The sequence below is a fragment of the Leptodactylus fuscus genome, chromosome 6 (assembly GCF_031893055.1).
Source record: "Leptodactylus fuscus isolate aLepFus1 chromosome 6, aLepFus1.hap2, whole genome shotgun sequence".
In the NCBI taxonomy this organism is placed as follows: Eukaryota; Metazoa; Chordata; class Amphibia; order Anura; family Leptodactylidae; genus Leptodactylus; species Leptodactylus fuscus.
This window is the reverse complement of record NC_134270.1, coordinates 100,628,604-100,647,408: the sequence shown is the minus strand read 5'-3', so window position 1 is coordinate 100,647,408 and position 18,805 is coordinate 100,628,604. Positions and strand designations below refer to the sequence as shown.

The following is an 18,805-nucleotide window of genomic DNA, read 5'->3' as shown; positions in this document are numbered from 1 at the left end:
TATGGAGACCCCCCCCCCCCCCCTCCCCTCCCATTTTCTCTATAAGCATCCTTGTACATGTTTCATAGTGTAGCTGAAACTTGTTGCTTATCAAATATCAGTTTCCCCAAGATGAAATGCACGTGTACAGTCAACTCAAGAGAATTTTTTTCCTCTCTTTTTTTCCCCCCCAAAAATAAAAAAAAAAAAAAAAAAAAAAAAAAAAAAAAAAAAAGGAAATATAAGTCAATTTGTTTTCGTTGCTTGTTTTGTCAAAAGGGTCACAGACGCTTAAGAGATGGAAGAAAAAAAAAAAAAAAAAAAAAAATCCGGTAATTGTTAAGTCATATTTAAGGAGAGAAAAAAAAAAAATGAAATAAAAATCCACTGCAGCATATCTGTTTTTTCCAGAAAGCAGGCACCAGATAGATGCAGCCAACGTTCTGCATGTATAAAATAGATATTTTTTGCATTTATAAGCACATCCTAGTAAAATCACTTTTGGTGTTGCAATTCCTTAGTCTCATCTATACATAAAATACTGCATTTGCCTCTGTTGCAGCATGACAAGACCTCAGCAGTTATACAATGTACTTTTGTTTGTTTTTTTGTTTTGTTTTTTGCTTTTCTGTTTAATATACCTATTTAAACTGAATTAACAGTTATTAACAATAAAATATTACAGTGCCATGACTACGGAGGTCCCCGCTTTTACAACTCCCACATCGATGCCGTAGCGGGAGTTTAAAGTCCAGTCTCCGTCAATTGCATATTGAAATAATTGAAATAGTCAGCAATCTAAGAAAAAAAAAAAAAAGTTTACAATAATTTAAAAAAAAAAAAAAAATCTTAACAAGGTGGATAAATACTCCTGCCCCTTCACTTACCGATTCACAGCCAATGTGAACATAAAGAAAAAAAAAATTACAATAAATATTGAAAAATAGTTATTTCTATAAGGCATCACTGAGCATTTTAGTTTTTTGTACAGACTATTGACAATGAAAAAGGGTTTGTTTGTGTTTTTTTGCACTTTTTTTTTTTTAAAAAACAGTACCTTCAGGAGACTTCTTCCTGGCCATTTCTAGGTTGTTGTTTTTTTTCTTTTTATTTTAACTTGCAGAAAAAGGCATGAGAGGGCAACAATCTATTGTCAGATTTGTTCCCCTCCCTCAGTATAGCACTCCCACTTTTCTCAGGATGCAAAAAAAAAAAAAAAAATTATATTAAAAAAAAAAAAAAAAAATTTAACATAAAGAACCTCCAACATTGTCTGTAATACAACTGAAATATTAAGGGCACAGCGTAGAAGTCTTTTGCGTTCTGTATGTTAATACATTTTTGTTTTGCAGCTGCATCCTCTCATGGTCAATAAAAAGGAACCATAGGAAGAATTTGCTCTTCTCTCACTGCATCCGATCCGGCTGGAGTTGTGCAGGCTGGTATTGAATATACGCAGTGGGTGGTGCTCCTGTGGTGGTGCCAGTGATTGGCTGCTGAACAGCACTGGTATAGCCGTAGCCCATGTAGCCAGTAGCCGGTGAAGCTGCATAGGGATACTGTTCATAGGCAGCTGTGGTGTAATGGGTGTAGGCCTGTGTAGCAGCATTATAATCAATATATGGAGATGGTAAAGTCTGGATTGGCGTTGGAATGACCACACTTGGTTGGATGAGGGTGGGTGGGTAGATGTATTGTGGTGTCAATCTGTAAGACAAAATACATAAATGCAACATTATAATAAGTGGAAAAAAAAAAATTTACAAAGAAAAAAGTTCAGCCCTACATGGATAACTCTTACCTACCGTAATAAAACTATCGTTAAAAGTCTTTAAGGCTAAGGCCCCTTGTTGCAGAATGCAGCTAAAATGCGTTTTTTTTTTTTCATTGCATTTTTGCAGAGTTTTCTTCTGCAGATTTTCAGCCCTTTTTAAACATAGGGAAAATGTGGGCATTTCTGCAGGTATAATTGACATGCTGTGTTTTTCAAAAACATTTTCCGGAGCTTTTTTGTTCCCTATAATTTGTGAATGAGATTAGCCAGAATTTCAGTCACTTTGCTGGTCCTGAAAAACTCTTTGCGCTGCCCAAATTTGCTGTGTTTCTGTAACATGGGGCGTAGCCTAAAATACATTTCTGGGACTCTTCATTTACTGGACCAGTTAAGGATTGGTCATTAATTTAAGATCTGTGGTGGTCTGACACCCCAGGGCCCCAAGGATCAGCCGATTGAAGCAGCAGCTCAAGTGAATGGACCAAGCTGCATGTACAGCACTGTGCTTGGCACGTTCTGAAGAGGCTGTAACGCTCACCCTATGGCTGAACTCCGCTTTTTTTGTTGCAAATTTTTTGTGTTTTTTTTTTTAGCAAACGGGAAGAATGGCTACAAAAGGAATGAGAAATATATAGCAATCTGATACTTCTACCTTTTGCTCAATCCACTCCTGGCTTTGGCCAAAAAAAAAAAAAATAAAAAATAAAAAAAAGCGTTTCCGCAACATTGGGCATTAGCCCAACACTACAGCCGCTTCAAACATTGACCAGGGGCCCCAAGTGTCAGACCCCTGACTATCTTGCATTGATGACCTACCCTAACTAAGCATATGATAGGTTACCTCACCTAGAACAACAGAAATCCAAAAGCCAGTAGAATCATTGAGGACACGACTCCAAAAATATGACCTCTCTGTCAGCTCTCCAGCCAAGCTCTGCCCCCAGTCTGCTGCTGGAGCAACTTCTTAAGCCTCCTTGACGAGGAAGCTCTCTGCAGCTGAGTCACTGCCGGAAAATCCCCAAAGTGTGTACTGGAGGGGGGTGGAATGACAGGTCCCACTACCAACCATTCCTAAAAAATTCAGCCCAGTACTGAGCATTTACCAAAATGCTCAGAAGAGGAAAGTTGTCTGCTGAGAACAAACATTCCTTCTCCAGTTTTCTCATCTCACCCATCTGAGTAGTCTGGGTGAGATGTACACCCCCTCCATTACCTGACCAGCCATCGGCTTACAAACCACAAGCAACAAACTAAATTATCTCTAACATATTCCACAGCAATTTACAAATCATGTACAGACAAAATGAGACATTACAGTAATATTTTGATTCACACAATAGAAGTGAGGGCCCTGCTTGCAAGAGCTTAAAATATATGTGGTAACATAAGGTGGTAGAGGTTCTTGTAAAAAAAAAAAAAAAAATAAAAATGGCCGAACCACTGTACAAGATAAGGTTACACAAACCTGCATGAACAGAAGCCAGCCAGTGTCCTTTTATGAACAACTCTAAAGTGTTTTTTTTTTTTTTTTTTTTTTACAGAGTTACATTTAGATAAAGGCGACATAATCTGAGGGATAATATGGGACACAACCGAGTACACATGTAGGGTGGTAGACAGATGGAGGCAATGAGGGTTAGAGATAGCAAAGAAACATTCACTGGTGTTTTGTAGTAGTGCTCAGTGGCAGAATTACCACCATAGCAGCTGCTATGGGTCACGGTGCGCCCCCTGTTTATTTTATTTTTACAAGGATTACTCTCGCAGGTGTTGGCCGCTGCAGGAGTTACAGATTTCCGCTCATGGCGGTCTCCAATTCTCCTTCAGCCTCCTGGAGCTCCTGTGTGCCATGCTAAACAGCATCATTGACGTGATGTGTGACACATGGGGTCCATCAGATGGCTGAAGCAGAAATGGGCAGGAACAAGAATTGGTAAGTAAATAGCAGCAGTTACCTGATGGAGTAAGCCAGCAGAAAGTGGCCTAACATGACTATGAGGGGGCACCATACTGTATGGAAGCCAATAAGAAGTCAGTATACAGTGTGGAGTGTAAGTAAGGGGTGATTTATACCCTGCGGGGCCAGTAAAAGTTTATGCCACTTCTATTTTAGCAATCAACAAATCTCACAGAAGGACTAGACCTGCACCTTGCTTACCCTACACAATCTGCATAACTGGTTCATATCCAACTGACTTAAAGAAAATGAGTTAGGTAAAAGAGAATAAGACACTCAGATGCAGTTTAAGACACTGGGAAGAGAGCAGTCCGGGATGGCAATGACAAGATATTGGAATAGGGAAGCAGCTTTGCTCCTATTCAAGAGAATGGAAGGAAGACTGCAGTTTCCTGGCACCACCACTATAGTGTACAGAGTTCTGTACACTTGTATACATCTTCTGGTCCATATATTGCAACAGTAGCGCCTGGAACTGCAACCCTGCACCTAAATAGCAGCAGGATTTCTTCCAGCCATATACTTTATATGCAGCTTCCGGCGGCAGCATCAGCCGATTGATGCAAGGTCCAGGTGTCTGACTCCAAGTCAGCAGATACTGACTACCTTCCCTGTGGATAGGTCAAGAGTATCAATTATTGTCAGATCCTTTAGATCCCCTTTAATGAATTAGAGGAGCTTTACAGCTTCTGACCATCCTTGGCAATATGCCATTTGTGAAGGAGTCTAGGTCAGTGCAGGAATCAGTCAGTCTGTAGAAAACTAGGAGTTTACATCCTTGAACACAACTATTGTAATGATGTCCCCTATAATGTAATAGAACATAACTACTATAATACTGTGACTATGTGTAAGATAACTAAGTATTAGAATACGGATTCCTATAAATAACGTGGATCCTGGGGTATATGGGAATACTCAGAGTGGCATAGTTGTTAGTAACAATGTGAGCATATTTGTTCCTTTTCTCCTGGCATATACACTAGAAGAATGAACTGGTTGAAGATGAAGAGATTCCAGTTAGGCCCCATCCCTCCTCTCTGCTGTCTCCCACAGCTCTGAAATCTCCTCCTCCCTCTACTTGTATTACAAAGGGTCAAGGCACTGAGCAATGCCCAAGATCTAGATCCATCTATTTAAAGCCACAGTTAATTTAATAAGATGAATTTTCCCATGCAACTTACAGAAAAGAAATGAACGTGAAGGATTAGCATTGCCACATTAGGAAGAGAGCTCTGCTGATCCGGGCAATGGTGCAACATACAACAGAAAATACAACAGATATTGTCAGACTATTGCCAGCAATAGAAAGTTGATAGGTGGGAACCTAGCTTCAACTGTTTCCATTCAGGGGGTCCCCAAGCAGGAAACAATCTGCTTAATAAAAAAAGTCACCCACGGACCCCATAGACCAGGGGTTGGCAACCTTCAGCACTCCATCTGCTGTGAGACTACAACTCTCAACATGCTCCATTCACATCCATGGGAGGTCCAAGAACAGCAGAGCATGTATGCATACTGGGAGTTGTAGTTTAACAACAGCTCTAGTGCCGAAGGCTGCCTAGCCCTGCCATAGACTATAATGTGGTTTACAGAGATTCCACCTGAAAAAGGCAAAAAAATACGGAGAGAAAAGCGTTGGGAATCCCCCAGAGGAGACCGGGTGCAGGTGTGAACCTAGCCTGATCCTGTCCTCTTGATATTGGGAGATCTCCCTCACTCCATCACCTTGTCCAAAAATACATATAGGCCACTTTTTTTAATCCCCGAATCTTCCATACCTGCATCCATGGCTAATAAGATGATGTAATGTATTAGCAGTGATGCCACTAGTACTCAACATCTGACTGCTGAAGCCAGTGATAGTTTGAAGTGGCCCCAGAGTTGCTTCATTTCTGGCCCAGCCAGTGCCAGGATATAATGGAACAGGAGACCAGAGGTAGCTGAGTTTTTTTGGGTTTTTTAAAGTGCACTACAAACCCCTTTGTGTTTTCTAGTTTGCCTGAGAAACCCCATGTAAAAACCTTTACCGAGCTATTCATGCTCTGACAAAAAGGAGTTTGTTACATTGTATCAGTCCAGGCTGGAAACGGTTGTATCAATACATGCAAAAGCATGCACTTTACTTAAAATTGGAAAACTCCCCATGAAGAGAGGCCAAGTGTAGGGTAGTCCCAGGTTCTCAAGATAACGCCTCTGGTAATGACATCATTATGAAGGCAGTGCTATTTACCTCCAGGTTTCCTGTACGCACACAAACATAACCTGCACTGCCAAGTTCTCTACATAAACTACAGTATTTCTGCCAACTTCCTTTTAACTCCTTGTGACCATATAGAATCTTTGATGCCCCCTCCCCCAATATCATCAGGCCCCCTTACACAGACTTGTGATCTTAGAGGAAGTTGGTGAGGTTGGGGGTGGGGTGCACCTGAAGGTGCAAAACCTCACACACTAACATGAGGCAGATTAAAGGCAGCGAGGCAGTATTATCCAATTCACAGCTGTCTGATACTGGCACCAAGATCACACAGACCCATGCTCCTCGCCCCTCTGGAGAAGAGCCTTGGCATCTTCATTTACACATCACAGGGCAGAGCTCTGCCATGCAGGAAGCCGACTCACAGTATACAATGCAGGGTGTGGAGCCAGAGCACTACTAACTTCTACTGCGAAACACAATGCAAGCAGGGGTGAGGCCATGTCATGGGAGGACTCCAGCAACAACCACACAGTGCTACAACCCTCTTTATGAAGTTACGAAATTAATAAACCCAAGTCTATCCTGTGTCATACCATCTAAACACCACAACAGTAACTAACCTACAAAAACTCAGTATATTCAGGGTCACTGTATCTAATCTCTTCCATAGTGTTTAATATAGTCTTGAGTTAATGTATCCAAGCATACATGTGATATCTGCTGTGCCTCCTGCATAATACTGTCTGCTTAGCTGTGTATCTCCGTCAGTCTCTTTGCCTTCCTCTCCTTTCTTGGTCTTCAATGTAAACTAAAGTCAGTGCGATAGTAAATTAGAAATTCCAGTTATAAAAGCTTAATATCTATTTCAGGGTGATAAAACACACAGCATTGGAGAAGGATTTGGGTTGCGCAATTCTCGGTTAATAGTCGGGATATATGATCTGTTTAGAACAATAAAGTTGCTGAGTGGATCGCACTGTAGATCACGATTATTATCTATGCAGCTGGAGTGTAAAGAGTAGTCACTTAACCCACCGCCCCCATCGCTACAAGACTGTAGCATAACTGCCAGACGGGAATCTCTTAAACCAGCACTGATGTGACAAAGTGAAGCTTGTGGCCACATCCTACTAATGGCAGAGGCAGAAAGAAAAATAAAAAAAAACAAAAACCAAAACAGACCTTAGGGTTTTTACTGAAGGTCTATAGTAGAGATTTAGGCAGTGGTGAAGCTTTGCTCTATCACACTTGTGTCTCTTGTGACTTCTCATTAAACTTTTCTAAGTTTAATGAAGACAAACAGGTAGTTACAGATCCTGCTAGCAGGTCAACCAGGATTCCCAGGTTCCTAAATGGCTATATTGGTTAGTTATGACACACTTGCCAATCTTCATATGTGAAATCACGTAAAGCTGGGTCACAGCCAGTAAGCCACGACTATAAGGTTCACATGGATCCTACACCACGTAATGGCACAATTGACTAGTTAAACAGATGTGGATCTTGAGTGAGAACATCATTCCAGAAGTAAGGAAAGGTTAGCCAACAACTCCCGAAACATCAAGGTCTATTGATCTATTGCTAGTTACTCAGGTTTTTTTAATTTTTTTATTTTTCTTCTTTTGGGGGGACGGACGGCGGGACTTCTGAAGGTTGATATAGCAATATGAAGACAGGGGTGATTTATTATGGTTGCACAGGCTGATAAGTATGAACAAGTAGATACTGTTTCTATTCAGATGCTTAGTAAACTGGATGGCAGTTCTGATCAATGTCATATTGGTTGTCATTCAGCTCTACCAGAAATAAACAATTAAGGGGGGACTATTCACCACCTTCACCAACTTATACCTTGCATCATCCCATAGGCGGTGCAGTCCTAGCTTTTCTTCCAGCCCCCACCATTCCTGAGCTTTCTGTGGCATTAGATTCAGCACTAGTTAGGCCAACTAGGCTCTCTACTGTCTGATGGGAAGTCCCTGACTGTCTACTCCAAACCTACAGGAGAACCCCTAGTCAGCATTTCAGATGATGAAACTAATGCCAGTGGCTGCTCGGAAATTACAGGGTCTAGAGAAAAAAAAAAATCCTAGCCGTGTGGAAATTGGTGGAGCAGTGACTGTTAATGGCTGCAAAGAACTGGAGTTGGTGGAAGTGGTGAACGTTCCCCTTGAAGCAAAATATTTACTTGGGGGAAACCTTAACTTAAGCTTCTGTCCACACATGACGTGCATTTCTCATATGGCCACTTACAGTAGCAGTGAAGTACGCGAGTTAAACAATTCTCATCCACACCCGATATCAAGTGTCTGCTCTGTGTCCACTTCTGCTGGAGATTTTCACCATGGAAAATGTAAAATCTGCACCAAATTCCAAGACACATCTACCTGTAACGTACTGGAAACTCTGCTGCATCATGTCCCATGTGGACATACCCTTCATCACAGTCTAGTACAAGCTTGTTTCATTGGGCCATGTGGCAAAATACAACTTGATAAATATAACAGGGCCCTTTATAAGCGATTCCCACAACAACACACTTCACTTCAGTGACCTCCATCATGGCTGTGTGCTCTGCATTGTGTCTTAAGTGTGTGCATTGTCCCTATTGTAAGGAGCAATGCGTGCGCACCAGGCCCTCTACAAATAAGAATAGAATAATATGTATAGACCAGAATAGCTGGGATCAGGCCCCGCCAGGAGAATTAACCCTAGCAGCCAAATTTAGAAGGTAAACAAATGCTGGACCAAGCTGATGAAGGGTTAAGCAAGAGCTTTGTTTTGGGTCTATTGTTTTCGGGGATCACTAGTGCCTTCTAGAACAGCTGCCGTGTCCAATTAGAGGACTTTTCTAGTTTGAGAGAGAGGGGAGGAGGGGGAGGGGGAAAGCTATTGAAAAAGGCCACCAGACAATAGAGCACTATGAGAGGCAGTCACAGACCCCGCAGAACATCTGTCTGCTATCAGTTCTAACGACTCAGTCCTGTGGGGAGGGAGAGGTTCCTCTAAAAATAAGATTGCCCACTGTGAGCACAAACCCCCCACCCCAGGGACACTGAAAGTAGATAGATACCTCAGCAGGGTGGAGGGCACATTAGAAGATTATGGGAATTGTGTTAAGTCATTGACTTGGCCTGGATTGCTACCTACGTGAAGGTAGCCATGACAGATCAAATAGGAGTTGTCACCCAGCTTTCTAGAGAGCCTGGATGCACAGTGTTATGCAGATTTACCTAAATATGAAAGTGTCAGTCTGTACTGCAGCTCTAACATTCCATTCATGAACCAGACCAAACATATGTGCAAAAACTTCAAATATGGTTTTAACATGTACATTTGGAGGTAAAATTTCAGAAGGTATGTAACATTATATATATGTACAGGAAATCTTACCCTATAGGTCTCTGGATAAAGGCAGGGTGTAACTGCTGCACTCCAATAGTTAAACCTGTGGAAAGTGACAAATAAGAACATATGAGAAAACCAACCAGCATGGACCCTATGACTGCAGCCTGTACGGTCTCATTATATACCATTCCGCCCTGGGACTGTCTCAGAGAAGATTGTCTATATGCTTAGTTTCCCTTTACATTTCTAACATTTGATCTATTGCCTGCGGTTATCAGCCAGTTCAGGATGGGAGAGTCTCTGTAATGTTTCAGCCTCTTTACATTTCTATTTGTGTAGCTTTATGGGGACTTGTTTTAAATAGTAAAGATTTTTCAATGGGATCTTTGCAACATATTTACCGTATATACTCGAGTATAAGCCGACCCGAATATAAGCCGACCCCCCTAATTTTACCACAAAAAACTGGGAAAACTTATTGACTCGAGTATAAGCCTAGGGGGAAAATGCAGCAGCTGCTGGAAAATTTTAAAAATTAAAATGGCCGAGTTCTTGGGCGCAGTAGATGCTGGGGAAGGGGAGGAGGTGCTTTGGTTGTCTGTCTGCCCCTTCCCTGAGCTTGAGGACTGGGTTTTTTACCCCCAGTTGGAATTCAGCCTGGCTGAATATAGGGTATCTGCAGTGCTCCTATTAACCCCTTCCCGACGGAATAGGAGCACTGCAGACCCCCTATATTCAGTAGACCGGGCACTTTCAGACACAGGGATATCTAATGTGTATGTGTGTCAGTCATTTTCTACTTTGAGGGCAGGTTCACACTAGCGCCCAATCTCCGTTATGCATAACGGTTTCACCATGGGCAGCAGAATACACTCACCAACAGACACTGAATGTCGGTTTCTGTCCTCTCCCGACAGAAAACGGAAACCTGCATAACTGAGATCAGGTGCTGGTGTGAACCCGCCTTTATATGAATTATAGGGAAAGGAGTGATTTAGAACTTTTATTTATATAATTTTTTATTATATATATTTTTTTTAAACTTTTTTTTTTTTTTAACAATTTTTTTAGCCCCCCCCTGGGGGATTTGAACCTGCAGTCATTTGATTGCAAGTCCCATAGACGGCAATACAAGTGTATTGCCGTCTATGGGAGATTCTCTACATTACTATTACGGCTGATCATAGACCAGCCGTAATAGTAATAAAGCGATGACAGGCCTGGGAGCCTTCATTAGGCTCCCGGCTGTCGTCGGAACAGGTCGGCTACTGCGAGCTCGCTGCGCAGGAGCCGGCCTGCATCTTTAAAGGTATGGGGCAGGCCTAAGGGGGGAGGACATCTCCGGAGGGCACCTCCGCTGTAACGCTTACAGCGGAGATGCCAAAGCTTATGCCTACAATCAGAGATCGCAGGCATAAGCTTCAGCATCTCTGTTGTAAGCATTACAGCGGAGGTACCGGTTTGTATGGCGACCGCTCTGCAGAGCGGCGCCATTACACTTACATACCCGGCATCCAGACGGGGCGGGTGCCGGGGCCCAAAGCATCGCCGCGCTCCTGCTAGGAGCGCGGCGATGCTGTACATTAAGAGCTGCAGAAGTACTTACGGTACTTCTGCTAGCAGGCCAGGAAGCAGCCACACGCCGGGTGCGGGCCTGAGCTTACGTGGCCACGTCACCCGGCGTGTGATGGAGCGGTGGGGGGGCGGGGTCTGCTATCCTGGCCTGCTAGCAGAAAATTACCGTAATGACCCGAATATAAGCCGAGGAGCACTTTTTCAGCACAAAAACTGTGCTGAAAAACTCGGCTTATACTCGAGTATATACGGTAATTTGAATAATTACGTTTTATTACAGACTGGGGGGGGGGGGGGTCATCTGACAAAAAAAACAAAAACATTTTACCCAGCACTGAAGGCCTTGGTTTGAATCCTGCCAAGGGCAAAAAAATAAAAATAAAAATAAAGCATTTTACCCTCTGTGCTGTACTAATAAGTCATGCAGAGCATACAATTAATGGGTCTCTATCAGCAAAATTATGCTGTATGAGCCCCACATGTGTGAAGGCTATTCAGGCACCGCTAATCTTATTTTAAAAGCTTCCCCCGTTTTTAAATAATATCCTAAAAAAGATTATTAAAATCATACTTAACCGTGCATAGTGGGCGGTTCATGCACTGGTGGACGTCATCTTGCTGGCACACCTTCCTCCGTGTCTTCTTCCAGAGACGTGCTCCTGGACTCTTCTTTCCCACCTCCATCTTCTTTTCTTCCAGAATGAAGAAGTTCGTAAGCGTAATTCTAAGGAGAACTTAGAACTATGACAAAAATGGCGCTGGAGTGCACGCAGTATGCTCGCGAACTTATTCATTCCGGAAGAAAAGATGATGGAGGTGGGGGAAGAAGAGCCCAGGTGGACGTCGCTGGAAGAAGAAACAGAGGAAGGCGTGCCAGCAAGATGACGTCCACCAGTGCACGGGTAAGTATGATTTTAATAATCGTTTTTAGGATATTATTTAAAAACTGGGGGAGATTTTAAAATAAGATTAGCGGTGCCTGAATAGCCTTTTTAAAGGCTATTCAGGCATATGTGGGGCTCGTACGGCATAATTTTGCTGATAGAGCCCCTTTAATGCTCAGCACCTTCTGGATGCCTTTCCCTATCACACAAAGGGATTCTATGCGAAATGTACTCCAATACAGAAGTAGTGGGGAACAGGAGATCCCAGGGTCAAGTAACCTTTTGCGAGAGCAAGAAGATTAAGAAAACAAAACAAATCAATATAAACAAACCATACTAGGTACCTGTGTGCATAGACGTCTGCATCATTCAGAAATAATGTTATTATCCCAGATAGTGAACATAGTATAGTCAACAAAACTGTTAAAAAGTCAGACATGTCAGAATGCAGTGACCCCCCCACCCCCCTCCAGTTTATTTTTTTAGGAAAAAAATAATGTATTGCAAATTTATTATACAACAGCATTAACACAAAACAAAAAAAAACAAAATTTTTTTATATATATATATATATATATATATATATATATATATATATATATATATATATATATATATATATATATTATGGCATTGCCATAATTGTAATGGCCAGTCAGGCAAAGTTGCCAAGTAGTTTTACATACAAAGTGTAAAAACAAAACGCAAATCCAAAAGTGGTAATAAAAGTGGACATTATATGTACCCCAAAATGGTGCTAAGTGAAAGTACGACTCCTCGTCCTAAGAATAAGCCCTCACATGGTAAAATTATAGGTAATGAATACTGGAATGCGGAGATGGAAAATATGAAATGTATCGTTGAGCATTAACTCCCAAACTACCTTGTGCCCTCAAAGGGTTAAGACATTATATTTTTATATAAAGGGAGTCTGTCAGCAGAAACATCTTTGTCTGCTTCTATACTTTCCAAAGAGGTAGTCTTATACACTGGAGCTCCATTTTTATGAAAATCAGAGTGTTATTCTCATGCAAATTAGCATTCACTCTCTGCTCTAGATAATCGCCCATAACTGCAGACAGTGTGCGATAAAGGGGGAACTATCACTCAAGGTGGAGGGAGGGAACTTGCAGAGTAGTTTGGGGCGATTATCTAAACCAAAAGAGTCAAGCCACAGAAGGAAAAGAAACACCCTTAAAGAGGACCTTTCATGTCCTCGGGCACATGCGGTTTTGTATAACCACTAGAAAGCCGAAAGTGCTTGCCCTGGGGAAAGAGATATCGGTGCAGTTACCGATATCTCTTCACTGTCAGAAGGGCACTCCTGATAGTCTAGCTGGGCTGTGAGGAACACCCCTCCTAACAGGACTGTTCGTAACTCTATACTGTCAGAGGGGGCGTTCCTTACCACCCAGCGATGATGCTGAGCTGTGAGGAACACCCCCCAGTACTAGTCTATAGAGGAGTAGTCAGGAGTGCCGTTCCTCACAGCTTAGCATCATGGCTTGGCAGTAAGGAACATCCTCTCTGACAGTACAGAGCTATGGACGAGTACTGTCAGGAACGGCGTTCCTCACAGCCCAACTAGACTGTCAGGAACGCCCTTCTGTAAGTGAAGAGATATCGGTAACGGCACTGACTTCTCCAGCCCCGGGGCACATAACAGGAACGCCAACAGTGCGCTGAATTCATGACACTTGAGCTATGATGCAAAATAATAAAGGCATCTTTGGAAAGTGTAGAAGAAGTTCAACAAGGTACTACCATTAGTTTGATACCAATTTACCTGCTGACACTTCCTTTAAGTTATGTTCAATCTAACTTGCCTCTTATAGTATCTACATTTCTGAGCGAGACGTTTTGTTGGTGCTGCTGACTGTGCTTGATGACAACTTCTTACAACAATCCTTTCGACACCAAGGGGAAATTCAGTGTGTTACAGCAGCATGAATAATACATTACAAGAAAGATACTAGGAGTCACAGCAACTAAAAAGAAAATCAGGATCATTTAGTTCTCTGTGCAGAGTGATCTTCGCTTAGCATGAAGTGGATTATACACCCTGTTGGTTGGGAGGATGGGGCATCCCTGTTGCACCCCAACCAAAAGTCTGAGGTTGATGGCCTACCCCAAGGCTAGGCCTTACATATTTTATCTTGGACAACCCCTTTAAAATATATAGAAGATGTAGCCTCAGGGTAGGTGAGCCGAATGGAAGCTGAGCAGCAGTGGCAAGGTTCAACCACTCAAACACCTCATAGATAAAGCATGACATACATGCATGTTAAGGGATTAGTGGAATAAGTCATAGGAAGTATAGAAGCCTTCCTTCCTCCATAATCCCTACTTCACGTCACACATGTCCACGGCAGAGAACCTTCAGCTGCCCCTCTAATAACACTCCTGCAATATAACTGGGTGAATTTCTTACTAACCAACCGTTTAATAGACAGTGAAGATGTCAAAGGCAAAATGTAGCTTGCTCCTCTCAGGTTTTTAGCTGACAAAGTTGAATTTTACAAATTTTGTACATTTGAATATCACTCCAGCGCTGCCATTTTACCAGTGTCGATTAGGACTGCATGGTTTATAGATAATCCATGGTTACAGATAATCCGAGAGGACACTTTAAGTAGCAATATCTTATTTGGTGAACATGTTAGTCACAATATTATTAGATTAATTGGCAGGTTTTCCATTCAGGACCCCCCGCTAAACTAGGTGGCCTGTCTGAAATGACAATTACCTCTTCCTTATTAGAGATTGTAAAGGGTGTATATTTAAGGGTAACCTGGACGCTACTTACCAGTTTGAAGGTTCCTTGGCTTGGCTCCAATATAAGCAAGGTTCACATTTGCTTTCCGACCATCTATAATAGGATTGGGATCTTTGCAGGCTCGTTCAGCGGCCGCCCGGTCCGCCATTGTGACCTGCAATTAAAAACCATTAACATTTAAAGAATGACTACTACTGTGCCATTGGGGATCTTACTACAGCACCATACAGGCTCTGAGACGTAAAGAGCTAATGGTGGGTACCCCTACTATAACTCCAATTTCATAGAGATGTTTTGCCCCAGTCACGCTGTGGTGTCTCACACAGGTTTGGGTCATGGGTGCCAACGTGCTTAAGCAAAATAGAGGAAAATATTTTTACATTCTTGCAGGAGAATCCTGGACCTTCTACTTAGGAAAGGCCAGAATAAGACCAGAGTACAGAAGATTTCATGACACTTGTGATGTTACAAACACATAGGTGACTGAATTCCTCTGTGGATCAGACCACACAGAGAACCTCAGTTTACAACAATGTTGTCTACCTGGATGTCTGCACAGCAATCTCTAAACCTCCTCCAAGACCAGGTTCACTGCAGTACTAATGGGTGTCCTGGGAGATCACTGCATACAGCGCTATAAAAGGAGTGTGTACAGTGAGATTTTTATTGTTCATCATGAATCCAATAAAACAGCACCATTGCACTGAATAATCATAGCCCCATTCAACATAAAGCCAATTTCTAGTCTATACACACCCTTGGTATGACGTAAACAGGTTGAGTCCAGGCTGCCATCACAATGCCATCTGAGAACAGGATGTGCCCCAAAGTTTGGCACACTCTGCCATTATCCCAGTGCCCAGAAAGCCCTTTTATTCCTCAGCCTAGAATATAGAGAGTGATCTAACTGCACTGGTGCCAGCTTGGAATTCATTCAGCTACAAGAGTTCAAGGCGTTACATGGCTCCAGTGAAGCCTCATGTTTTCTGTTATTAGGATAGGCATTGCTGTCCTGTAGAATATTAAGTGACACTGAGCAGACGACAGAATTAGGGACCAAAAGCCTAAAGCCTAGAAGTTGGAACCACAAAGTTTCAACATACACAGCATTAACCCCCTCTCTTCCAACCCCCCAAAAATAAATAAATACACTTAAAAAAAAAAAATTATTTATATGCAGCCTACCAAATGACAAATTTATCTAGAAATCCAGTGACATCACCCAAATGTGTGATTAGGGTAGATCTCAGGAGAATGCTGAGAGACAACCTATGTAATGGCAGCCATATTAGCCCTCACTTATTGCAACATCTACGTCCACTTTTTAAAAAGACAACTACAACTAAAATGCCCAATGATGGCGACCACACATATGTGAAGGATAACATTGCTATTCAGTTTTTAATGCTTATTTATTTGCAGGAGACGTCATCTCATATAATCTGTAATAGACAGAACAGAGTGGCCAGAGACACCTTAAACTGTACGGATTCCCTTAACTCTATTGTGAGAGTACAGAAATTCTGATAGACCACAACTGCCAAATAATCTGAGATCTCACAAAATCAAAAGAGCGCCACCTGACAGTAGTAGAACATATATGTAACATACATTGTTAGTTTTCATTGGTACATAATGGATTTTATTGGCGTGTACAAAACCAGAGTGTCTGATAATCTGAAACCTACCAGGGCCTGTAAGTGCTGAGCTTTTCTAATATCTGCTCTCAAGTCTCTAAGGAAATAGCATACAGATCAGTTTCCTATCTCCTAGCAGGTGAATCTGGGACTATTGCTACAATTTTTTTCATATAGATTACTTTGTGGAAACCACTGACTCATCTCATTAACCTTGGCCACTAGGGGCGCTCATTTTTCTAAAGGATTGTCAACTGACTGACCAAAATGGCAGCTCCCCATGATAAGAAGAAAAAGTGAAGTGGGGAATAGCTAAAAACATGTTATACACGATGATTCATAGACTGTCAGCTAGAATTTTCTGAATGGACTTTATTCACACATTAAGGTTTTTGATGCAGTTTTCTCTGAAAGTGTTATAAAAAGCAAAGACAACTTGCGGTATAACTGGGACTTGTAAATGGACGCTTTCTATACGTAGCATTAATCCCGTCTCTTATTTTCAACAAATTTTCAGAATTAATAAGTTACAATAAGAAAGTAACAAAGACAATGAAAACCCTCAAGTGTTAGAACCATAAATGTCTGTTATGAACAGTGCCCATCAGCGCTGCCAGGCAATGGTGGGCGAGGTGACATTTTTTGTAGCTCTGGCGTATTATCATAGAGTTTCTACAACTGCTAAAGGGGAAATTAGAACAATAAGTGAAATTCTAACAACTGTAGGTGGGATTCTCTCCAGCTACATACAAGAGAAAAATTACAATCTAACCACATAGGTGAGCAGTGACACATAACACAGTGGAAGTCAATATTACACAATCCTCAACAAAATTCTTCAAGTCGCCACTGATATTATCAGTCTAAACATGTTTCTTTGTAAAACTACCTGTTGTATCGACCAGCAACAAAACCTGTGTTTTTGCCACAATGACAAAAATAAGCCAAGTGCAGAGTGGTAAAGAATGACATGATGGGTCAGGGGTGCGGTGGGGAAGACACTACTGACCTTGGACAAACTAAAAGATCCAGAGTGGGCCCCCAGCTGAAAACAAGGACAGACAATGACCAGTCTTCTGCTCTGTATAGTACAGTAACAATGTCATTCACCAGACACAAAAAGCATTGTATAGAACAAAAACAAAAAACCCAAAGTCGTAATTAAAAATCCCGCTGACTGCCAGAAGAAGCGTCTGGTGACAGCCCTGGACCACCTGCTGCACCTGAACCTGCCGCTCGGCCTCACGCTCACAGCTACATCCCAGCTTTCCAAACATTTCTAGACAACAATGAGACATCAAAAAAATAGAAAAGGTGAAAAAGGACAAAGATGTTGGTGCTTAATACAGATACTTACAAAGCCGTACCCCCGGGATTTGCTGGTCTGTCTGTCCGTAATCACCACAGCTTCATCAATATCCCCAAAAACCTCAAAGTATTTCCTGAGGGACGAGTCAGTCGTGTGATACGGGAGCCCCCCTACAAAGATCTTTGTGAACGTGGTGTCCTTTTGCACTGTGTGCATCTTGGGTCGCTTTCAGGAACACAAATCCAACATCCAAAATTATTCCCAGGAGGCAGAATCTTCCTAAAGCTTTATCCTTACTGCATAGAAAATAGACGTAAAACAATCATGAGTCCAAAATTATGGAAAAATGTATAGTACTTAAAGGGCCAGTAGCGACGGCCGATGAGGTAGCTCTATAGACTTTGTGCCAGACAGCAGGGATCAAGCAGCAGACAGGGAATTTGTCATACAGCAGCTGTGCAACCCTGCGCCCTCACTGATCTGTCTGCTATGATACCAGCTCACACACTGCACAAGGTTTTTGTACTCAGACATAGCCCCGCCTACCAACAACACAACCCCCCACCCCCACTGCTCTTGGAAGAAAAAAAGGAATCTGAACAGAACTGTTGCATCATGGGGGTTGTAGTTTTTGTTTTTTACATCATCTTCAGCAATAAAGAAGCAACAATGTGTGATTATAGTATTGTATTATTGTTGTTACTTTAAGGTTAATATTTCAGCAAAGACACAATGTAGTTACATTACATAGGGATACTAATAATATATAAAAATTACACGTCCCAAATAATAGAATCATATGTCAATAGCATATATTATGGAACTCAATGTAATAACTTGTATTTAAGAAATAATAATTGCAAATTACAAAATAAAATAATAAACATGGGAAAAAATAAGGCTGATAAAAATAAATAATATGTCACATCTGTGGGAAAATGGTTGTAAGGGGTCTCTGCTTTGTCAATAGCCATCTATGGAGGATCTAGTGGGCAAACATGGCAGGTTCTATATATTATACCATACACTACAGAGTGCAGGATGATATTGGAGGGGTCAACATGATTATATACTATGGAGCCAGGAATAACAATAAGAAACTAAGAGAGATCTTCTTCTGGTTTCCTGCACATTGCTCCTTAGCAATCCTCTCCAGCAACTCCTACCTGTGCACAAGACGCTCCACAAACTTATAAGTGACTGCGAAATACCAGGCTCCTCCCACTTAAAGGGGTAAGACAATGGATTCTGGGATTTGTAGTCTTCACTTTCAATCAGCCTCGCCTCAAGCAAAGAGGAAGTGACTACGTTTCCCAGAAGACACTGCACAAAGACTGTGTGAGGCAAGTGGTTGTATAATAAG

The 18,805-nt window shown here is 41.9% G+C and overlaps 1 protein-coding gene across 1 annotated transcript; it reads right to left on the bottom strand.

Moving 5' to 3' along the window:
• Nucleotides 1-305: 305 nt before the first annotated feature.
• RBM38 (RNA binding motif protein 38) lies at nucleotides 306-17,921 on the bottom strand. The gene is made up of 4 exons (XM_075276880.1): nucleotides 17,491-17,921; nucleotides 14,527-14,650; nucleotides 9,307-9,361; nucleotides 306-1,686 (listed from the first exon to the last, which is right to left on the bottom strand). The coding sequence occupies exons 1-4, from the start codon at nucleotides 17,656-17,658 to the stop codon at nucleotides 1,386-1,388; spliced, it is 648 nt and encodes a 215-aa protein (XP_075132981.1). The 5' UTR covers nucleotides 17,659-17,921; the 3' UTR covers nucleotides 306-1,385.
• Between the last annotated feature and the right edge of the window lie 884 nt (nucleotides 17,922-18,805).